At 44.6% G+C, this 15,479-nt stretch overlaps 2 protein-coding genes across 5 annotated transcripts; both read right to left on the minus strand.

Moving 5' to 3' along the window:
• Positions 1-339: 339 nt before the first annotated feature.
• Positions 340-12,542, minus strand: LOC120898527. Of its 2 annotated transcripts, none has more exons than XM_040304493.1 (2): positions 11,863-12,542; positions 340-2,145 (listed from the first exon to the last, which is right to left on the minus strand). In XM_040304493.1, the coding sequence occupies exon 1, from the start codon at positions 12,200-12,202 to the stop codon at positions 11,864-11,866; it is 339 nt and encodes a 112-aa protein (XP_040160427.1). In that variant the 5' UTR covers positions 12,203-12,542; the 3' UTR covers positions 340-2,145; position 11,863. The 2 variants fall into 2 exon arrangements, with proteins under 2 accessions (XP_040160427.1, XP_040160426.1); XM_040304492.1 differs by having other exon boundaries at positions 11,857-12,537.
• A 100-nt stretch (positions 12,543-12,642) lies between these two features.
• Positions 12,643-15,434, minus strand: LOC120898526 (structure-specific endonuclease subunit SLX1 homolog). 3 transcript variants are annotated; one of them, XM_040304489.1, is made up of 5 exons: positions 15,102-15,434; positions 14,975-15,026; positions 14,717-14,911; positions 13,897-14,631; positions 12,643-12,741 (listed from the first exon to the last, which is right to left on the minus strand). In XM_040304489.1, exons 1-4 carry the CDS (start codon positions 15,284-15,286, stop codon positions 13,942-13,944), a joined length of 1,122 nt encoding a protein of 373 aa, XP_040160423.1. In that variant the 5' UTR covers positions 15,287-15,434; the 3' UTR covers positions 12,643-12,741; positions 13,897-13,941. The 3 variants fall into 3 exon arrangements, with proteins under 3 accessions (XP_040160423.1, XP_040160422.1, XP_040160424.1); XM_040304490.1 differs by lacking the exon at positions 12,643-12,741 and having other exon boundaries at positions 13,953-14,157; positions 14,244-14,631; XM_040304488.1 differs by lacking the exon at positions 12,643-12,741 and having other exon boundaries at positions 13,264-14,631.
• Positions 15,435-15,479: the final 45 nt, after the last annotated feature.

A 15,479-nucleotide genomic window follows, 5' to 3' on the forward strand; every position in this document is an offset into this window, starting at 1 on the left:
GTTACATGCTTGATTTTGATTTATTTGGCAAATCTGCATTGTTTTGCTTGTTTTTTTTTTGAGCCACTTGCTAGTTTGGCTGTTGTTTTAATAAAATGTGATGCTTATTTCTATAAAAAAAATCATTTCCAAACTATTTTTGGGTGGACAGAAAATTAAAGCTTTTGCTTGTTTTTAGCTGTGCAATGTTTATTTTTCTCCAGTTTATAACATTTAACCCACTCAAAGATGCAATGATTCGCTACTAATTACTTACCCATTTTATTATCCTTAATAACTGTTTCTTTCATGTTTCTGTCAAGTTTTTTTTTTTTAACAACAAACAACACACAATACAACTTTTTCCAATGAGTTACACCTTAGATCGTATATTTGTATGACATATGTTACACTATTTACAGCTTTTGGGCGGAGGATCTACTGCCCTGTTTTTAAATACGCTTACATTAAATTGTCTAATGGTACGGGGTAAATCGGTTCGTAAATCGATTAATAAATAGCTTACATTTAACCTTTTTTTGTTGAGCATACGCTTCCTACGACCCTTCAAAGCGTGCAGGAGCTGAAAGAGTGTGGAACGATGTTCATTACAGCAAAGAACATTCTAAACCACCGTGTAATTTGTAATTAATTTCCCTGCCCATTTTGGTGTTTGTTTTTGCTGCCTCCCTCCGCAGAGATTCCACGCGCAAAAAGGGGCACTGGTAAGTAAAAGGTACTTAAAACTAAAGAAAAACAATACTCCCGCGACCGCACAATTTTGTTGGTAGCACCTTCGAGAGAGAGAGCCAACACCCGCCCATAAAATTGCCCATCTGCACCCTTTGGGAGGGGAAGCAAATACATAAAAATAGCCCCAAAGCAGAACAGAAATAAACAGTTAGCAGAGCAATTGTTGTACCTGTAAATAGTATAAATACTAGCCCCTATAACACACTGATGGTGATGATGGTGGCGAAAGAGGGAATAGAAACGATCATCCCTTTTTCTCCCATTTTTCAAAGCGAGGATCATCCGCGATCAATTACGTTAGGGGGGTTGTTGTGCTGAACAGAATTGATCCGCCTTGCTGAGAGAAATTCCTCCCCCCCCACTCCCACCAAAACCCACACGTCACGTTGCTGAGAAGGGGTTTTACTTTTCTTTTCAATTACTTTAATTGCCAAAATCAACGGCCGGGCTGGAATGAATGATGTACCTTTTCAGCTGGTCCCCCCCCTCCAAACGGACGCGAATCTTAAGCCAGCTTCCGATCATCCTCCAGCTGGGCTCTGGTTGATCGTCTTTTGCCCTATCCCTCTCACTCCCTACATGTGATCGATGTGTGTTACAACAATTTTAAAAGAAATCAGCAGCACAGCACTGCCCCGGGAGCTGCCAGTGTGTTGTTTTCCTTCTCCCTGCTATTGCTCTTTGTCTTACTCGGCTCTTCGCTGTTTTTAATCATCGTCACTGAATAGTGCTTTCATTACTTTGTGTGTGTGTGGCATGTGGCCTCCCATCAAAGCCCGATAGAAGCAACACGATAAAAGGCAAAAAAAAGTAGACCGTTGTCCGGTAAGATCACTTTAAACCAAACAAAATCAACGGCAACCTTTAAAAAACGGCAAACGATTACACTATCTTGCTGCTTCTGCGCATGGTTCGTTCCGCTGGACAGCTTCCTTCCTGCTTCAGCTTCTACCTACCGAGTGTTTCAAGGGTGTGTGTGTAGGGGAACAAACGGTACGGAACAGTCCGCAGGCAATCCCGCGGAAACGTTGTCCCGGTTGGGAGTTTTGCGATTTAGAATGTGGCTTAGAGGGGGGGGGGGGGGGGGGGAGCGTGTGTGCTAAACCCCCCGCGGCAAAGGCAGTGCACTTCCGCACACACGGAATTGAATTTATTGTATTGTAGTGTGTTCGCGTGTGTTTTGTGCTGCTACCGTTTGTGATGTGGATTGCAGTTTTTTTTTCTCCTCTCTGTTGTTTTTCTGTTGATGCCATCCTTGAGCTCAGCAATCGGGTTCGCGGGGTACGGTGTTGATCGTTCCGTTGGTTTTTTTCCCCCCACTCGTTTAGGCCGGCATCCGTTTTGGTCGGTCGTTTGGATGGTCAGTCCCCGCTCACTAGACTGTTGCGTTTTTGCTTGTTTTTGCCGTATGTTCTGGAAATGTAAATGTAAAAAACAGATAAAGAAAGACAATTGAGTACCATTTGCGGAGAAGTGGTCGTGGCTGGTATGGTGGTGGTCATTTCCATCAAGCGATCAAATCTGCATCTTTGCTGTGTCTTTATGGCTTCATTATGAGTCCCTTTTTCTCTCTCTCTCTTTCTGTCTCCTGCTTCTTTTGCCCACCACTCGTAACGACTCGCTTGCCTCGCTGCCCCGAAGATAAGTGACGGGGAAGAGGGGCAGATAACGAGCGTATGGGTAGAGTTATTTAAATCAGTTCAGCACCACAAAATTAGGCCAACACTCTAGAGCGATGATCACTTCCGTGGCGACGGTGTATGACTTGCCGGAGGGAGAGAGGGAACACCAACACACCTCCCGGCGGAAAGACATAGAACCGATTATGCATTCCGCACAGATCGATGGAAATGTATGCTAGGGAAGCAGCGTAGCGGTTAATTGAATGCAAAGAAAGGCGCGAAGGAAAGGCCTAAACATAGGCATGTTGAAGGGAGGGGAAGGGGGGTATGGCACAAGCACGAACGCACATTGGTAGGGGAGAAACCGGCGGTACTGGAGACAATAATGAAAACGGGTATTATGATGATCCTGGCATGTTGGTTCCCGTCGATCGATTGGTGTTCCAGTGCATGGCAGTTAGTATAGTATTTGTTTTTTAAATATAAAAATTATTCCTTGTTAAAGAACAACAACAGAGACATCCAGAGTCATAGGAGATTTGTGTTATTGTTGGAAAATAAATAACAAAATATTACATTCCAAATCTTCTGGCATTTTCATCATTGAACATAACTTTTTTTTTACAGATTCCATAGTAAAAACCATTATTGTCCAGTCATTTTGAATAGTTTAGCCGTATTGCTAAAATCAAAATAATATATTTTATAATAAGATTCAACGGAAATATACCAGGCTTGCTTTGAAATGCTTTGAAATGCAGCTATCTTTCTCGCTGCCTTCTATTGGGGTTACAAACACTTGAACACCACCTTAAAGTGAGCCAAAGCGTTTTTGTTGTAAACAAAATTCCTTCTTCTTCTTCTTCTTTGTTAGAAAAAACAAATATTTACCCACCTTCGAGTCCACTCCGTTATCAGAAATGTATTGCCAAACGAGACAAGACGGACGGATGCATGGAGCTAATGAACCGCTCCTTACCCTAGCACGGCAATTTAATATATGGTTTGAGCATTCTGATTTTACCATAACTACCGGATACGTTAAAACGAAACATGCGTTTAATTTTTAACTTTGGTCACCCGGCACAACCCAATGGGCGTAGAGTTAGTGGTAGAGATAGGGTAGAATTAATATTATATTTAGAATGTCTCATCAAGCTAAACCAAGCAAGACAAATACGGGTACAGTTCAATAAATAAACAAATAAATAGATAATAACATTAAGCATTTCAAATTATTTTTATTTATTTTATATTTATAAAATTAAGAGGTTTAATTGACATCGAGAAAAATATCCCTCAAAAGCCAACGCATGTGCATTATCGGGTCAAATACTTTCCGACTTTTTTGAGCGCCTATGACGTACCACACTTAGAACAATGAAGATCATATTCAGCCACTTTCTCCCAAACTCGTTCGAAGAGGAACGATAATTGCAGTTGCCTAGATACAACGGTTACTTTATTTTATTTCATGAGTAGCCCGCTCAGTTATGCGTACAATATGGCAAAATGTTCAAAAAAACATCCAAGTAAACACCATTTTATGTCATTTTGAAAACCGCTAGTGGCTGTTTGTTTAAATTTGTGTGCGTTGGGTTTGCAATTTTAACGCTAATAATCGTGATGCAACACCAATAAAAAGGGTCAATATTTATTTGTCTTCAATTCATCTGTTAACGCGCCTGTTGATTGCTGTTACCTTAAAAGCCTCGCAGGTGTGCTCTTTTCTGATGAGTTTATCAAAATTCACCACAAACAAAAACACAAACAAACCGTCCATTTAAAGTAATTCCTATCTATTTAACCAACTAAACCGTTGCCCTATCTCTTGCTCACCTCATTTCTAATCTCCTTTTAATACGTACCAGCTTTTTTCCCTGTACAACAGCTGTCTAATGCGCCCCCCAAAACCAAAAACGTGTGTAACAAAATCAATACACATCAACCAACACAGCAACAGCGGTACAGGCAACAAACACTACACCGTGTAACTGCCGTATTGCGAATCACAAGCCACCGCCTGGTTCATCTCTTGCCTGCTCAAGAGGCCGTGTTGCGTGTGTTGCGTCTGTACAATGAGGTTAAATGTGGTCTGGTCGCGACTCTACCTCCGAGGTGGTGGTGGCAAGCCAGAACAACCGAGCAAAGCCGGCGATGTAGGCTACATTGAGGTGAAAACATTCCGTTAGCGTGTCTGCACGGTGTCTTCTATGGTTCGTCTCACCCCGCTCAACAATGAAACGGGATTAGTTTCGGCGAGCGATAGTTACTTGCCCCCCCGTTCCAGCTAGTGTTCCCATCCGCAAGATACACATACACACACACACACACCCGGGAGTCGTGGCTACAGGCTAGGGGAGGCAATTTGGGATGTGACTTTAATTTAGAATCAATACAGAAGCTAATTCCCCGTCAAAAGTGTCGGAGCGTTGTGATGTCACCCAATTAGTCGCTTCATTGCATCACACGGCCTGCCAGCTACCAGCTCAATGATCAAGTTCAAGTTCATCTTAGCGTTCGTCTTGCATGTTTTCTTTTTCCTGCGCAAAATGTAGGTTAATTTGATTGCCACACACACACACCTGGGATGACACCTTGGTACGCGATGGAGCGAACGCAATCGATCCGGTGCCGTGATTATGCCCTCCGCATCAAGAAATTACGTACACAAAGTGTTTAAAGTGGTACTGCTGTAAGGAAGATACTGACTAGGCACTGACTGGGCACTGAGGGGAAGGAAGGGCTAGAGAGGTAACTAGAAATTAGCTTCATTTCATCATTTCATCATCCCGTCCCGGCGCCAGAAGCAGTGCCGTGCCCGGCCCCGTCAAATGGTGGCATACATTATTAAACAATTTGTCAAGCCAGCTGCCAGCTGCCGTTCCGGTTCCGTATCCGTTGGGCGCATTTGTGTGTGTGTGTGTGTGTGAGGGAAAATGTGTCAAGATGTTGTCATAACCCCTCTCCCCCTTCCGCCGGACGTAAGCCCCCACTTTGCCGGGAGTTGGGTGGAAGAATGGGAGGATGGTGCATGCCCGTGACGCGCCACCATCGTAACGCTATGATGAAGCAATCAGTTAAGCAGGCGTTAAGTGTAACCGCCTAGAAAAAAAAAGCATTTCTTTCGCTCTTTTTTTTTGGTATCAAAGCTACTCCAAATTATCTCATTTACGCTCGTCGACTTTGTAATGTTTCCGTTGCTTGCCAGCGCAGGAAATGATGAAAGAAAAGCCTCCTTAAACGCTCCAGGTCTACTTAAAGATGCTTACGATGCGCGATCGTGTGCGATCGAGGTTTAACCTTTTTGTTTTTTGTTTGCTATTGTTTGGGTTTTACTTCTTTTTTCCTATTTAAAGCACATCTAGTTTAGAGATGATCTTCGAGCTCTAATTTGAATGTGGTAAACAGGGGGTGGTTGAATACAACATTAAACAAAATGGACTAAACGGCGTCTACCGGTACCGATCGAGCGACTACGACTAGCGTCCAGTGAAAGTTACAGCACGGTAAGCAATTAATGCTAAAGCCCGTTTGTTGAAGGGCTGGTAAACATGATAATTGCTGAATGATGCTGTTAACGTTTTACTGTCTTCAAAGGTGTGCTCTGCCAGCCTTCTTTGCTTCTGTGTGGCAAAACCTCCCCAACAGCATCAAACCAGCCTTTAACCAGTCTAGTGGAGCATGAAACAGCCCAGAGGGAGCTATTTTTCGAGTTTCTAATAAAAAACCGCCCATGGCTGAGGGGAGAACGTGAAGAATGATTACGATGCAAGGGGATGGGGAGTCCAGTGCCGGTTTTTTGTTTACCACCAGGGAGCTTGCTTAATTTCATCCATCCGAGGACGGAATTATGGAATGATCCAGTCCAGCAGTGATGATGATATGTTAATAATAATCTCTAGCCTTAGCGTTGCTTTCTCCCATTTTCTGCCCCGGCAATGTTTAGGCAATGGCGAAAGAAAGCGATGACAAACGGCGCGATGACATCATTGCATCAAAGCCAAAAGCGTATCAGCTTTATTGATTGTCCCAAGAATTCTGTGCCCCCAATTTAGAAGTATAGAAGCGTACAGAAAGCACACTAATGTTACATTATTATGGGAAAAGATTAAATTGTACACAAATTAGATCACGCATACATTAACCTCGAAAAGCTCGAAAAATCGAACTGATAATTATCGCTCCGATAAGACGCACATAAATTGTCTCTATGTGAATAAGTGAGTTGTGTGTGTGCGAGGTTAGAAAAGAGGGGCGGATATAATGAAATTTGCATACCTTCAACCCGAACACGGCCCCGAAAAAAAGTCGATAAATCTATAATTGGTCGATTGGCTTTTTATGGCTTTTCTTCCCCACCCGTTTGCTTCTGTCAGAAGTGAAACTGACCCGTGGTGTGTGAAGAAAGTAGCAGCAGCAGCAGCAGTAGGGTAGGGTAGGTGAGTGAGTAGCATATTTGTTCCTTTATTTGGGAACCATACTTCATTGATTTCTCCAATTCAGCCAATTAGCATAGGTGTTTGGCCCTGTCTTATCATCATCATCTGTTTATTTATTTACACCTGCTAATAAGGCGCCCGTGTCGAGTCGCCCAGTAATGTAAAACACAGTGCAGCGTTTGAAAATGCACCGAAAAAAATGCTTTAGTTTAAAATTGGGAAAATTAGGAAACCACATTCCTGTACAACATTCCTGCTGCAACACCGCGTCGTCACGTTTCTTTCGAGCCGCATACACGTACCACCAACCACGAGCTGCTGCCCATCGCTGCGCCTACTTGTTTGATACGCGCTTCGATCAAAAGATTTCAACGCGCGCGTGCGTCGCTTAGCAAGCGACGAACCCGCTTCCGCGTAGCCCTTTTACGCGGTGGTTTACGCGACAGGCGGAACGCGCCAACACGTATGCACGTGTGGTACGATGCGTGGTTCCCATGTTTTGTTTTCCTTTTTTTATTTTGGGGCGGGTGAGAAGAGAATTTCATTTTTCACGCCGGCTTGCGGTAGTATTCGTTATGCAAATTTAACCAAACCGTCCACTGACCCTCAGGTGCCGGAGGTTGGGGGAGGGAGCGGTTGGGAAAGACAATACACACCACCCGATCACGTTTTCGATTATTTTCACCCCGGTTTTTTTTTCGTTTTGTTTCGATCGCTTCCAATTGAAAGCGAACCAGATCGTCAGGTCCGTTAGCCAGTTTTATGCGCTTCCGTGACGGAGCTTTCGTGAACAAAACCTAAACTTCCACCAGCCGTTTATGGGATACGCGTAGCCAAATGGTACGTCCTGCAGACTGTTTTGCACCGGTATCATCGAAAGTGTCCCACTACCCGGTGCTGGGGAGCTATTTAGCGGGGTTTTCACTTTTTCACACACCACATCACCTGACTGACGCCGACCGGGGAAGCAAGGCAAGTCGCCAATCGAAAAACCGGACGTACCGAAATTGGACGCGTAAATGGTGGCAAAAAAACAGCCAAAATAAAGCAAGAAACGAACCACCGCCTCACACAAACAGATTCACTTGGTGCATATTTAAATAACGCGTCATCGCTGTCAAGCGAACGTACTTTCCCTTGCATTCGCTCGGCTTAGTGTCGCCCGTCGGTGGCACCGTGACTGGCACCGTAAAGGAAACGTTTCCTACTCTCGTTGCAATATTCTTACCAAAAGCACTGCAAACACCTGCACCACCCCACTCACTTCCCTTATTGCTTTCCGTGCTCAGTTTTTGATTATGTTTCCCTTTCACTGCGCTTAAACACACTCGGCAATAACGCAGACACCGGTACGATCATTCCCACACACACACACACGCAAAAAGGCATATGGATCGGTGCTGCGATTAATTTTTAGTATGCTTTTACCAGCATGCCAGCGGTGGCCAGTGGTGGCTGCTGGAGGCTTTCCAGCACACGGTGAATGACGTCTGCAAGCGTGTTTTTGTTTTCCTCCCCTTTTCCCTTAATGCATCGCAAGGTTCTCGTCTCAAGAAGAGAGGGGGAGGTTCGTCGTCTCGCCACCCAGCTGCCGTGTCTGTCGGGCAAGGGCAAGCTGTTCCTCCCACCGTTCAAAGCAGCAGCGAAGCAATTGTGCATGTTCAGACCAACTCCTTCCGTTTTCCCTTCAGAATAACCGTTTCCGTTGCTATCTCGGTTTCGCTGCATTGATAACAAAGCTGTGAACAACAGTGCCGGTGGTGCTGGGCCCGCGTGGCATAAACTTTACATGGCTCACTGACCCCAAGGGGGGGTGCATTTTATCACTGGAAAATTCTGCCCACTCCGTTCAGAATTGACCATGAGATGGATAGAAGAAAGCAATGGAAATCTGAAGCCATTATTCTTCGGTTCCGGTACACGGAACACTGTGTGGTATGGTAAGCCCGTTAGGCTACTACATGCTACGCATGTTAACTTACGCGCAGCAGTACACCGTTTCTGTGTGACACGCAATGTGTTCTGGGAGAATAATTACACCATGCAAATGGTTGCGCGAATCAGTGCGCATGAAATGCAATGTGCACCTGGAGGTACGCTTTTGCTATTGCGTGACTACAGAAGCTCTAATGGTCATCTTAAGAATGTTTCTACTGCTGAATGGGGTAATTTTTAGGTACATTTTAAGCAAAAAATGCGGCATATTAGCGGGAAATGTTATTAAAATCACTGTAACGTTTGCATTTTACAAAAATGGACCAACAATTGTCGATTTTTCATGGAATTATCTTAACCTACACTAACGAAACGTTAATTGCACTTTAAATAATAGTATCCCATTAGTCAGCAGACAAATTTTGACACCACTATCAATCGAATTCTAACCATGATGATTAAAAAAAAGAGAAGCAACTTCGTTTAGAAGCGTGCGCGATCAAAGAACGACATCCCTGTAGCGTCTAAAACGGACTCCGTTTGTGGACGTCGTATAAGTCTGTGCCGCAATCTAAAACATCTTTGCACTATTAGACAATAATAAGAGCATCGAATGAAAGCCCAGTGCCGAATGGCCAACGACCCTGAGCGACAAGAAGCTTCAAATGATGCTGAACGTGAAGACCGAAGAACATGTGGCTACATTGCTGCGTTTGCTTGGCCGGGAGGTCGATGCAATCGTCCCCTGGGACCTGGGAAACTTGAACAAACATATGATGGAAGCTGAAATCGCGTTCACTGGCAACGGTAATCAATGACGCCCATTTTAATCGAATTTCGGCGAAATTTCGATATGACACCCTAGCCGGTGAACCGCTCCAACATCCACAAGCAAAAGCTCTAGCTCTCTCTCTACAACAAGTTTGTCGCAAAAGCTGAGTAGGTAGATCCTAAAACCATGCCTACATGGATGTCTTCGTCCGCCAAGGTGAACATTCCAGACAACTGACGAAAGGCAGCTGTGGCAAGGTCGTAGATTTTTGTTTGCAAGTGAGCTTGAATAATTTACCTTCCAAAAGATGTTTGTAGAAATAACTTATCTCTCTTAGTTTTATTAAAGCGTGCCAAATAAAGGCCATTTTTGTACATGTAAACATTATTTATTTATTAACGAAAGAAAGGTCCAAAACGGCCGTATTTCTTAGGCGATTTTGAGACCTTGAACCGTCTGTCCCCATTCGCTTCTTTCAAGATTCTTACTAAAAGCACAACTTCCAACACAATGAAAGTATCGTAAATAGATATTTGGGATGGAACTATAGTAAATTACTTTTCTTTGTATCTTCGTAACATATTCAACGTAACAGGGCGACAAGCGACGAACTGCACTAAATTTCATCGCTCATCATACCCTTCCCAACACTACAATTGCGCATTCTTGTACCGTTTCCCCTGGCGTTGTTTTAGTTAATCACGATCCTGTACCGCGGACACATACATGTATGCCGCCTCATTCCACCAGTATTCACTCTTCAGTGCCATTTGTGTGCTAACGGCAACAACCAAACCCCCCAAACAACACTTTCATTTATCAACATAAGCGTCCTAATGACACTTTCGTTGGACAGTCTGAGTCTCAGTGTCGCTCGTCCATTACCATTACACTGCTTACTTGCCTTTGCACTTGCTGCTAGGTCTTCTGCTCGGCGAAAGGCACACACATCGCACTTGGACACTTTCGACCATCAGCATCTAAAAAACGGAGAGATTCCAGCGACAAACACCATCCGCAGCTGCCCTTTCGTTCACTTTCTGCTTAACGTTTTTTCCCCCCTCATTTATTTGGATACGTTTTTCCTGTCCCTGTTTTCCCCGCACTTAGGGTTGGTCGAAAGGTAAGGTAAGTGTGAAATCGAATAAACAAACATTCTTCTCGTACAAACAAACCCCGATCGCAGCACGATCACACTCGGCGGCAGGTGATTAAGCACACACACACACACACCCACACGTGTTAAAAATAACTCATCCCACGGTCCCACCGATCGGTAATGATCAACGTTATGGTGCCGTTCTTGCAACTGCAGTTGCATTCTTCCTAATTTCTTTTTCCATTGCTCGTTTTTCATCGATCGAAAGCGGAAAACACGGTAGCGGTAACAATCGATCGACGTCGACTTTTTAATGCTAGTGCTCAAATTTGGGTCAGCACAATCGCTCGCTAAGAACAAGTGCCCGAGAGCGTGGATTTATTTTGGGACGCTCTTTAGCGTGCCTGCTTTCGAGGTCACTTTTCACACCCCTCCCCCCTCCACCGCAATCTCTCTCTCTCCCGCCACAGTCAGATTCGATCCGCTCGGCCGGCATTTTCCGCACCTTTCGCGCAAGAAGCGGGACGGATGGAGTTATTAAAGGAAAAACTCGTACACAAATTGTAAAGACAAAGCAGTGCCGAGGGGGGAGGGATGCGGGAAACGTGCGCAAAAGAAGAGAAGGGGTGCAGTAGTGGTTGGCGCCATTATTTGTGTTTGAAGTTTTACTCTCGCTCGGATCGAGAAGCGGATCGAATGAAAATCGCGATGAGGCAGCACTGGAGGAGAAGTTTTTTTCTTGGGGAGGAGAGAGGAAGACAGGTTATTTAATGAAAATTCCTCCCGGTGAGCGCGTCCTTTCTTCGCCCTGTTTCATCACTTCCGAAACAAGGCAGGCGAGTCGGAGGCCGGGGAACTGATCGATGATCGATGTTATGTCGATCGTACCAGCAGTCGAACGAAACAAGAGAATAACGAACAAAAAAACGGGTACACCGGATTAGGGCAAGGTGCTGTGGTGGAGCCGGTGGCCTACGTCCGGCGGCACAACAATTCACCCAGAAAAAAAAAACACACAGAAGCCACTTTCTTTTTGCGCCAAATACACCGTTTCCATACCGACACCCGGACGCCCGGTGACGCGCCGAAACTCCAATGATCGACCGGTTTTGGGACCCCATTTACAAGGCAGCCGTGAATAAATGCATTGATCGCCCCCCCCCGCCCCCCTACACCGGGGTGAGTAGCAACCAGCTCCGACCACTGTTGAAATGTGTGTCATTATTTGGCAACAGGACTTCAGGTCCAACTTACCTTTACCTCACAGGCCGAAGCTAAAGTCTTCGCCGCTTTCGTCGCTCAGCACGTCGAAAAAGTCGGAACTGTCGTCGCCGGCGTTCGGCGGCACGAACGCACCACCGAACACGTTGTCCAGCCGCTCCTCCACGCCCATCTGGGTCGCGATGCCGTAGATCAGCCGCATCAGCACCAGCCGGACGAAGTTGGGCGTGTTCGTTTCCCGCGACTCGTAGTACAGCTGCTTGAGCGTTTTGCGCGACGGGCCTCGCCGCCGGTTCGGGAAGCGGCGCCGCGCATCACACACGCTTGCGACGGCCAGCAGGACGATCAGCCCTATCGCGAACAGCTGACGGGTGTTCATGGTTGGTTTGTTCTGTTCTAAGCGGGTTGGAAGAGTTCACACCACACGGTCTATCACACTCGGCTGGTGGTCTTTAGTGCACTTGCACACGATTTCACACGCTTCTTTACGGAACTAAACGCACAGTTAGGGTCGTACGGTTTGTTGTGATTTTAATTTGACGGTGTCACTTAAGTTTCGCAAAGCAAACTAATAAATAGCGTAAGCTGATGCTAATCAATGCACCTAACATGCAACTTGTTGCAACAAACCGGAAGCAAACAAAGCAAGCGGACGGTTTCTTCTGCGCAGGCTCGAGCTCGTGCTACTAGACTGGTTGCTAGGGACAGAATGATCACCGGCAGCTAAGATCGGTACCGTGGTAAGCTCCGGAAGCTTGTTATTGCCAATGGTCCCCGTATGGCGCGCTCTCTTTTTCTCTCTCTCTCTCGCTTTCTTCTCACGCTCTCCCAATTTTCCACCCATTTTAAAGCAGTATGGGAGAAATGTTTCTCGCTCAGCGTTGTCCAACACAAAAATAGGGGCTTTCTTCAGAGAAGCTGACATGAAATTGAAGGAAATGTTAAACATTGGTAACAAGCGACTGTATTATTTGGTGGTATATTTTTTAACCTACAGTATTAAACCAGAGTACACTCAAGCAACTTTTTCGATGGAATGGGCAGTGTTAAACTATTCAGTTTTTTTTTTAATTTAGCTTTTATAGTGTTCGGTTATTTATTTATTTATTATTATTATTAATTCCTGTACGGAAGAATCGTGCTTTTGATGCATCAAGGATCGTTGTGGATTTCATAGTAATTCCGAGATCATTTTTCTTTTCTGGTATCGTCCCATGCTTGACTTAATCTTTGACTTAAAGATCTGAAATATTTAACCATTTTCTCATATTCTCAGGAAAATCTTTCCCTGGTAATATGCGTACTGTTGGCTGTAGCTCAAAGGTTTTTACAGTCGCTGCCACTAAATTTTGACTCTAACTCACCTATTTTTATCTCAAAGGCACAATTTTTTTTTGACTGTGAGTCAATCGCTTTATTTAGAAAATTTAACTGCATTTGAAACTGTGGGTTTCAAAATTATAGAATTTATGTTATGTAGTTAATAATGTAATTGATAGAATTTAAAATGTAACAAATTATTTAAGCTAATTTTGGGAGATTTAATGCAGTGCAAAAAGTTGGCATGCATTTTCAGGTGTAAACAAGGGCTTTAAAAATTTTAAAATTTCATTATTTTTTCACTAACATCCCCTCCTGAATAAAAAAACTATCAAATTACACGATTTTTGCAGTGTATATGTGATGTAAATGTGTTATAAATCTGCTCAAATACTTTGTAGAATTATCATGATTCCTAAAAGAGTCAAACATTGATGCCTTAGCGCCAAAATTTGGCGGCAACGACTGTCACTTATTAACGATTAAAATGGAAGGCACATACAGATCTAGTGGGATTTCTCACAAAGAGGCTAACACTGCAAAAGTTCCTTAATTGAATTTGCTCAGTATTTTATAGCTTTAATATCAAAATTTAAACGTGATTTTACACTGAAATGTCGTTGTCTAGCTCCATTCTAAGAATGATACCAAACATAACAGCACACGACAATGCAACGAATCTCGACGATGTGACTACATAACATGTGTCGCACATTACTTATTATTTAATTATCTAATAGTGGTAGATCTTACCGTTTGCTTCTCCGGAATTCCAACTTTAAAGCTTCACTTCCCAGTTTATTCACCTTCATCCGACACCTCATCCAACACAACTGGGTCAACGTTGTCTGTATCGTCTACCAAATCGCTACAACCGTTCGCTTTGCGTATGATGTCACCCCACAGAAAGTGTCCCTCGCAGTGCGGACAGTCACCTTCGACCGGAACGTACTGACCCGGTTCTAGGACCAGTTCGGCCAAACACTCCACATGACAGGCCAACGGACATCGTGACTGTAAGCATCTTAAAATTAAATCACCCTGCCTCCGTTCAGCGTCCTGCTTCATCTCCTCCTCCTCCTGCTCCTGCATTAGCTCACCAGCGCAGATGGTACACTTTTGCGCCGTAGATTGTGAAGCATGCTCCCCTTCTGCCCTGCCGTTGTCACTCTCGGAGTCGGAACTAATCACCACACTCTCGTCAGCCATTGTTGTCGCTGGCATAATCGGTGGCACACTGGGGCGGTTTACAGCAGCATCGCCAGCATCATCGATTTTCTCACCACCCATCACAAGCAGATCGTACTCATCGAAATCGTAATTGATCGCTATTTTACTATTCTTCGCCCGATTCGATACGGTTTGTTTGGTCGGTGGCGGATGCACAGTGTGTCGCCCTTCTATCGGTTGCTTGTTCGCTTTCTTCCGCCTCACCTTCTTGATACGACCGAAACAGATGGGCATGTGTAGGGGTGGCTTTTTCCCAACCTGAAACGAGGATTAGATGCGGCGGTTTTAAGATACGGCGGATACTCGCGCGGAATGCAGCCGCCGGTAGCGTCAATCGACGTGCCTCGAATTCCCGATGAAATTCATCCGCAAACCAGCGGACGACGAGTGGCAATCGGTTCCACGGTCCCATTCGCAGCATCTCCGTCAGTATGCGAAAGTTGTACTCGAAGTTCGATTCTTTGCGTAACTTTTTCTGCAGCTCGGGGATTTGCTTAAGCCGGCGGGAAACGCGAGGCTGCTGCCATGCCCATTCGAACTAGAAAACAGACAATAGCATTCACTGTTCCCTATTTGGCTGTTTTCTCTCCTTCAAACCTACCCGTAGTGCAGAGATGTTGTTCGGAAAGCCATGTACTATTAGCACCATCGTCCTGGGAAAAGGCAAATGAGAAAAAAAGCAAATTAGAACAACAAACCCGGCCAAGCTGAAATAGAGGATGCTTTACCATGGTCCACGGTTGGATGTTCGTCTAGCACCGCCAGCGTCTTCTCCGCGATTATGTTGCTTTATGCGTCGGTTCGGATCAACAGTATAGCCAATGTAGGTGCGACCGGCAAACTTGGGATTGGGGCTTTTGCTCACCAACAAATACACACCGTAAAAATCTTCTATCTCTTCCACGCTCTTCATGTTTAAAACACATTGAAACGGATGCAAACAACACAACACTTAAACAAGACACAAAATACACATGTAATGACTGTTTCGGCAATAGATAAAGGAAAATTAAAGCTCAATTAAAATGCGTATGCGGATGCAAAGGAAGCGGACGCACATCGTTTGTTTTTAAATTGTAAATAACAACAAAGCCTGCACTATGGGC

This window comes from Anopheles arabiensis, chromosome 2 (assembly GCF_016920715.1).
Source record: "Anopheles arabiensis isolate DONGOLA chromosome 2, AaraD3, whole genome shotgun sequence".
In the NCBI taxonomy this organism is placed as follows: domain Eukaryota; kingdom Metazoa; phylum Arthropoda; class Insecta; order Diptera; family Culicidae; genus Anopheles; species Anopheles arabiensis.

Coding starts and splice junctions, on each gene's coding strand:
- LOC120898527 (XM_040304493.1), bottom strand. CDS start 12,202: ATGAACACCCGTCAGCTGTTCGCGATAGGGCTGATCGTCCTGCTGGCC.
- LOC120898526 (XM_040304489.1), bottom strand. CDS start 15,286: ATGAAGAGCGTGGAAGAGATAGAAGATTTTTACGGTGTGTATTTGTTG. Junction 14,912..14,974: donor ACAACATCTCTGCACTACGG/GTAGGTTTGAAG, acceptor TCTGTTTTCTAG/TTCGAATGGGCATGGCAGCA. Junction 14,632..14,716: donor AATTTCATCGGGAATTCGAG/GCACGTCGATTG, acceptor TCCTCGTTTCAG/GTTGGGAAAAAGCCACCCCT.